Source organism: Tachyglossus aculeatus, chromosome 22 (genome assembly GCF_015852505.1).
Source record: "Tachyglossus aculeatus isolate mTacAcu1 chromosome 22, mTacAcu1.pri, whole genome shotgun sequence".
In the NCBI taxonomy this organism is placed as follows: Eukaryota; Metazoa; Chordata; class Mammalia; order Monotremata; family Tachyglossidae; genus Tachyglossus; species Tachyglossus aculeatus.
The window spans coordinates 30,811,426-30,819,009 of record NC_052087.1 but is presented as its reverse complement, the minus strand read 5'-3'; the positions used below and the strand labels follow the sequence as shown (position 1 = coordinate 30,819,009).

The 7,584-nt window shown below is 42.2% G+C and overlaps 1 protein-coding gene across 1 annotated transcript; it reads right to left on the bottom strand.

Moving 5' to 3' along the window:
* Nucleotides 1–2,178: 2,178 nt before the first annotated feature.
* On the bottom strand, nt 2,179–3,117 carry LOC119943723 (olfactory receptor 140-like). The gene has a single exon (XM_038764864.1). It carries the CDS (start codon nt 3,115–3,117, stop codon nt 2,179–2,181), a length of 939 nt encoding a protein of 312 aa, XP_038620792.1.
* Nucleotides 3,118–7,584: the final 4,467 nt, after the last annotated feature.

Sequence of the window (7,584 nt, the reverse complement as noted above, 5' to 3'; positions counted from 1 at the left end):
GAACAATGGGCAAAGGCAGAATTAAAGCAATAAAGTGATTGTTCCACCTAAGGAATTCCCCATTAATTTGATGAGTTTTCTATTCTAGTTGGAGAACTCATTCTTGATGTAAAGCATGATTTCCTGGACCAAGATAATCCTGGGTCCGCTCTGGACCTATATGCAATGCACAGTTCTATGGGTTATAATTATTATCATTATTGTTATCCCAATATAAAAGTATATACTACATTATGATACAACAATATCATTATATAATATTATATGCTAATATAATATATTATATCATGTTGTGATATTACTAATAATGATAATAATAACAGTAACCATGTCAGACACAGTACCTGATGCACACAGGTTTTGCAATCTAAATGGGAGGACAATTGGTAGTTAATCCCTATTTTTAAAATGAGGAAACTAAAGTGAAGAGAAGTTAAGTGACTTTTCCAAGGTCACACAGCAAGCAGCTGGTAGACTGGGATTACAACCCAGGTACTTTGAATCGCAGTCCCGCACTCCTTCCAGTAGACTATGCTGCTTCTTGGTACTCATGCGAATCTTGCTAAATCCCTAAAGATTGGAACAAGAACAGGTTGACACAACACAATCTGTCTAATCATCTAGAAAGAACTCTTCTGAGTTGACTGCTCAGTTCTATTACACCCATAATTGCAGAAATCACATGTTGCTTCAATCACTGGACCGAGACCAATATTCACTGGTCTTCATGTCATGTGGTCCAATTTTCAGGACAACTTAACTTAATGCCCCTTCAATTTCTCACAACTTCTATTTCCACTCTACATTAAATTAGGAGGATAACAGATGTTCTTCTCTTCTTTCCAGTCAAGGAAGTATTTCTTAGTTCCTTTCCCACTAACACAACAAGGAAAGGTACCAGATCCTCAGAAAAACAGGTAATCAATCTGAGCTTTCCACTAATATAATACCTGCTTCTATTATTCAACAGAGAAAATGAATGTACAGTTTACCAAATGTTAGCGGAATCAGTGGGGTATAGACACTAAAAATTAATTAAAAGGAATTCACATGCATATTCCACTTCCTCATACAGAATCTCTTTGTTCATTCATTCAATAAAATTTATTTACTGTGTGCAGAGTTTGCTTGGGAGAGTACAATCCTATCCAACACTAAACAGACACATTCCCTGCCCACTAAGAGTTTACAGTTTAGAGGCAGGGAAACAGACATTCATATAAAGAAATACATTATAGAAATGTACGAAAGGAGCAAGTCAGGGCAATGCAGAAGGTAGTGGGAGAAGGGAAAGGAAGGGTTTAATCAGGGAATAATAATAATGATAATAATAATGTATTTGTTAAGCGCTTACTATGTGCCAAGCAGTGTTTAAGCAGTGGGGTCAGGTTGTCCCATGTGGGGCTCACAGTCTTAATCCCCATTTTACAGATGAGATAACTGAAGCACAGAGAAGTTAAGTGACTTGCCCAAAGTCACACAGCTGATAAATGGCGGAGTCAGAATTAGAACCCATGACCTCTGACTCCTAAGCCTGTGCTCTCGCCACTAAGCCACACTGCTTCCCACTAAGCCATGCTGTTTCTCAAGAGGGAAGGCCTCTTGGAGGAGATGTGCCTCCAATAACATTGTGAAAAGGGGGAGAGTAATTGTCTGTCAGCTTTGAGGAAGGAGGGCATTCCAGGCCAGAGGCAGGACTTAGGCAACTGGTTGGTGGTGAGACAGGCAAGATCGAGGTACAGTGAGAAGTTTAGCATTAGAGGAACGGAATGTGGGCTAGACTGCAATAGGAGAGTAGTGAGATGAGTCAGGAGGAAGCAAGGTGATTGAGTGCTGTAGAACCAATGGTGAGGCATTTTTGTTTGATGTAGAGGTGGATGGCAATCACTGGAGTTTTTTAAGGAGTGGGGTGACATGTCCTGAACGTTTTTATAGAAAAATGATCTGGGCAGCAGAATGAAATATGGGCAGGAGAGGGGAGAGACAGCAGGCTGGGAGGTAAGCAAGGAGGCTGATGCAGTAATACAGGCAGGATAGGATGAATGAGTTTATTAACGTGGTAGCAGTTTGGATGGAGAAGAAAGTCATATTGTTCATTCTTCAGGAAAAAAATTCATGACAATTCTCTGTTCTCTCTTTTTCCCTCTACATTAACAAAATCATTCCTTTCCGAGCTATTTATCGTGCAGCCATAACCGTTCTTCGGTTCCATAAATTCCTTATGGCATTTTTCACCTCTGTATTTCTTACAGTGTAGATTACGGGATTTAACATGGGAGTGATGATAGCAAAGAATACTGTCACTAGTTTATCTGCAGCTAAGGTGGACACAGGCCGAGTGTATGTGAAGATACAGGGGACAAAGAATAAGGTCACAACAGTGAAGTGGGAGCCACAGGTGGACAGAGCTTTGCGTCTCCCCTCCAAACTTCGAGTTTTCAGGGAGCTCAGTATGATGATATATGAGACAAGCAACATGGTTAAGATTAACATGCACATCACCCCACTGTTAGCCGCCACCACGAGGCCCAGGACATAGGTGTTGGCGCAGGCGAGTTTCAGCAAAGGGAACAAGTCACACATGAAGTGGTCGATGACATTGGGTCCACAGAAGGGGAGATGGAACATAAAGAGAATCTGCACTGTTGCATGGAGTAAACCACCCATCCACACCACTCCCACCAACAAGCGGCACACACGCCGGCTCATGGTGGTCATGTAATGCAGTGGCTTACAGATGGCTACGTAGCGGTCATAGGCCATCACTACAAGGAGAATGATTTCCGAGCCACCCAAGAAATGGGCTAAGTAGAGCTGGGCCATGCAATCGTTGAAGGATATGATTCTCCTCCTGTAGAGCAAGTCCACGATCATTTTAGGGGTGGTGACACAGGTGTAGCAGGCATCTATAAAGGCCAGGTAAGTGAGAAAGAAGTACATTGGAGCGGAAAGAGTGTGACTGAAGGTAATGGTTATCACAATGAACAGATTTCCCCCCACGGTGAAAAGAAAAAACACTAGAAACACGACGAAGAAGATTTTCTGCAGATGTGGATCCTGTGTGAGTCCCAGTAGGATGAATTCCGTCACATTGTATTTGATCTCTGGGTCATACATGGCGAAAGTGAACGTGTGAGGAAAAATAGATTTACCTGCAAATGAGGAACAAATTTACACCAGAAATAGTGAAAAGAGTTGGATTTTCACCGTGATAGAAAGATATGCTGAGCCATTGACTGGGAGAACAAAAGTGGAACATAAATCCATGCTGTGGTGCTGTTGATTAATGATCTATGATATATGATCCTCCCATCCTACTCAGCATTGATTGGGCCTCATAAATATCTCCGCCCAGTTGTTGCCCGATAATTTAAATTCAATATGGAAAACAAGGAAAGGGTCTAGTGGAGAGCAACAGGAATGATTAAAGAAATGGAACAAAGGTCCCGTGACGTAAAATGAGAGAAATTGGATTATTTAGTGTGAGCGGTTTTCTGGAACATAAAGGGTTGTTTCATGAAGGACGCTTAAAGGCTGTGTTCCACATAGAAGCGATGAGACTTCAGCTAGTAGACTTCTCTAGGGCAATTTTCTTCCACCTTTCATCTGAAATCCCCGATTTCTTTATTTTCATCATTCCCTTGCCCAAGGTTACCCTTTGGGTGTGGAACTTGACTTTCAGGGACGGGACAATGAATTTCATTTATGGCTGGTAAACAGATGAAAAAATGCATTAGATTGTTAAAAACTGTAAATCTGTTTCCTCTGAATTATTGAGTTATTCTATTAATCGTTATTGCTATTACCATCATCACTTTTTGCTTTCACTGAGCTTTTTTTTGTGCAAAGCATTGTACTAACCTTTGGGAAAATGGATAGTGTTTTGACACAGTCCCTGTCCTGAGGGGGCTTGCGGACTAAAAGAGAAGGAAGAGGGCAAAGGAACTGGTGACAGCACACAGAAAGAAATGACACAGTGAATGAAGCCAAAACAATAAATTAACAACCACAATCATAACAATAGCAAAAAGTGATGCAGCACATCATTCATTCATTCCATCGTATTTATTGAGCGCTTACTGTGTGCAGAGCACTGTACTAAGTGCTTGGGAAGTACAAGCCGGCAACATATCGAGACGGTCCCTACCCAACAACAGGCTCACAATCTAGAGGGCTCACATCATTGCAAAGGGAACAGTTTTTAAGGCTCTGATTCTTCAGAGAGAAGTAGCAGGACCCAATGGAAATAGTACAGTGCTGGGAGTCTGAGGACCTGGGTTCTAACCTTGGCTCTGCCACTTATGTGCTGGGTAACCTTGGGCAAGACACTTCACTTCTTTGTGCTTCAGTTACCTCATCTGTAAAGTAGGGATTAAAACAGTGAACCCCATGGGGGACATGGACTGTGCCCAACCTGATTATCTTGTATCATCCCGAATGCTTAGAACAATACCTGGCATATAGTAAACACTAAACAAATACCATTAATGAAGATGAGGCCCTTCCTAATCCAACACCATAATCTTCGCAATGAGCTAACAGATAATAATATTAATAACAATTATTGTATTTGTTAAGCACTTACTATGTTCCAAGCACCGTTCTAAGTGCTGGGGTAGATACAAGGTAATGAGGGTGTTCCACATAGGGCTCACAGTCTTAATCCCCATTTTACAGATGAGGTCACTGAGACACAGAGAAGTGAAGCGACTTGCCCAGGGTCACACAGCAGACAAGTGGTGGAGCCACGATTAGAACCCACGTCTTCTGACTCCCAAGCCCGTGCTCTTGCCACTAATAATAATAATAATGGCATTTATTAAGCGCTTACTATGTGCGAAGCACTGTTCTAAGCGCTGGGGAGGTTACAAGGTGATCAGGTTGTCCCACGGGGGGGCTCACAGTTTTAATCCCCATTTCACAGATGAAGAAACTGAGGCACAGAGAAGTGAAGTGACTTGCCCAAAGTCACACAGCTGACAGTTGGTGGAGACGGGATTTGAACCCATGACCTCTGACTCCAGAGCCCGTGCTCTTTCCACTGAGCCACGCTGCTTCTCTAGGCCACACTGCTTCTCTATCAGATCTCTAACAGATCCAGAAGTGCCCCAGTTTCACATCCTGCAACTGTGGGAAAGGGAGAGCGATGACCCTCACTTGGCAGATGGAATGCTCCTCGAGGCCAGGGATGGTATCTACCAACTCTAAGAGATCTTCCCTGATTAAGTCCTCATTTCCCCTAATTGCCCTCCCTCCTACATCACCTACACACTTGGATCTGTGCCCCTCAAGCCCTTGATATTCACTCAACTCTTAGCTCCTCAGCACTTACATCCATAGCCTTATACTCTGCAATTTCACCCATCTGTAATTTATTTTAACGTCTGTCTCCACCACTAGACTGTAAGCTGCTCGTGGGCAGGGCTCACTTCTACCTATTCTATTGTACTGCACATTCCTAAGTATTTAGTATAGTAAGTAAATTTCCTAATAATAATAATAATAGTATTTGTTAAGTGCTTACTATGTGCCAAGCAGGTGCTTAGTATAGTAATTAAATATCGTGGATTGTTATTGTACCATTTCAAGTGCTTAGTGCACTGCCCTGCATAGATTAAGCAAACAATGAATGATAATAATAATAATAATAATGGCATTTATTAAGAGCTTACTATGTGCAAAGCACTGTTCTAAGCGCTGGGGAGGTTACAAGGTGATCAGGTTGTTCCACGTAGGGCTCACAGTCTTAATCCCCTTTTTACAGATGAGGGAACTGAGGCCCAGAGAAGTGAAGTGACTTGCCCAAAGTGACACAGCTGACAATTGGCAGAGCTAGGATTTGAACCCACAACCTCTGTCTCCAAAGCCCGGGCTCTTTCCATTGAGCCACGCTGCAGCAGTTAATTGATTGATTGAGGTGCCTAGGGGATATATGGCTGCTTTGGCTTGGTGGAAAGAGCACGGATTTGGGAGTCAGAGAATGTGGGTTCTAATCCTGGCTCTCCCACTTGTCTGCTGTGTGGCTTGGGCAAGCCACTTAACTTCTCTGTGCCTCAATTACCTCATCTGCAAAATGGGGATTAACCTGCTTGGCTTGTATCTACCCCAGGGTTTAGAACAGTGCTTGGCACACAGAGAGCACTTAACAAATACCATCATCATTGTGATTATGATTATGATTATGATTTTAGATCCAGTGGTCAAAGGCTTATAGACCTGTGAGATACTTCTTTGGGTGAGTAACGCATGTCAATAATGACTGAAGACCGTAAGCTTATTGTGGGCCGAGAACATCTCTATTATACTGTACTCTCCCAAAGTCTTAATACAGTATTCTGCACATAGTAAGTGCTCGATAAATACAAACGATTGATTGATTGATCATGGCTTAGGGAAGTCATCCTGCAACAGGAAATAATTTAACCTGTTCTTTGATGAGCTGTTTTTTCAAATGACCACCTAGGGCAGGTCTATTCCGTACCAAAAGTGACAAGATCCCTCTGTGAGAAATGGCAGTGGTGATCTCTGTTTTATGAGGTATACTCTGTTCTTCAGGCCCCAGTGGTGTTCCTTTAATGAGATAGAATTGAGTCAATTTCTAAGAAAATAATTAATTCTTGTGGTACATCAACCAGCTGACTTTTTGTGCAACTCTCCTCCCCCAGCTTCCAGCTTGGTGGGTTCTGAACCCTGTCACAAGACCTCCTCAGGAGGCAACTGGGTAACGAGAGTAGAAAATCTCCAAACTGAGTCTGCCCAAGAAGAAATTCTGCTGCTATGAGTGTACCCGGGACAGATTAAGAAACATAAGTCTTGTCTGTCCCAAACTAGTCACGCTGAAGGTAGCTTTGCACGCAAAACAAGTCATCTCTACCCCATCGTGCATATGTAGAAATTGTCCTCTGTAGCACTGAGGAATTTGCTATCCCTGAGACCTGGTGGTGTTTTCATTTCAGACTCAGGTTCTTCATCTTCCCAAAGCCTCTGTTCTGAAAGTCACTTTAAGTGGTCTATAGCAGACAGATCTGCTGCTGCTTCTTTCTCATAGGTGGCCACACTTTTGAACAAATTAAGCTAGCTGAGTAGTCTTTCTGTTCACCTTCCCCTCATTTGAGGGAACAGTGATGATAACCAGTTCCATATGCCAGAATCTTGTATCTTCCACTATCCAACCTCTCCCAGTTCTTCCTCTTGGATTAAAATACCACTTCAGGAATCATCCTTTCTCATTTACCTAGATCTTTCAGATCACAGTAATGTTCTTAAATGTGATGAATTTGAATCATTTCCAGAGAAAATCACCATCATTTACTTACATTTATGTCTTTCTCCCCTCTAGACTGTAAGCTCATTATGGGCAGAGATTGTGTCTGTTATACTGTTGGGTTGTAGTCTCTCAATCACTTAGTACAGTGCCCTGCAAACAGTAAGCACACAGTAAGATTGATTGAATATTATCATCATTAATGGGATCAAGCGCTTAGTACAGTGCTCTACACACAGTAAGCACTCAATAAATACGATTGAATGAATTTATCAAGTGCTTATTATGTGCTGAGCACTTTTATAAAGTACTTTGGAGAG

Bases quoted from the DNA above. Each gene is read 5' to 3' on its own strand.
- LOC119943723 (XM_038764864.1), bottom strand. From the start codon at position 3,117: ATGTATGACCCAGAGATCAAATACAATGTGACGGAATTCATCCTACTG.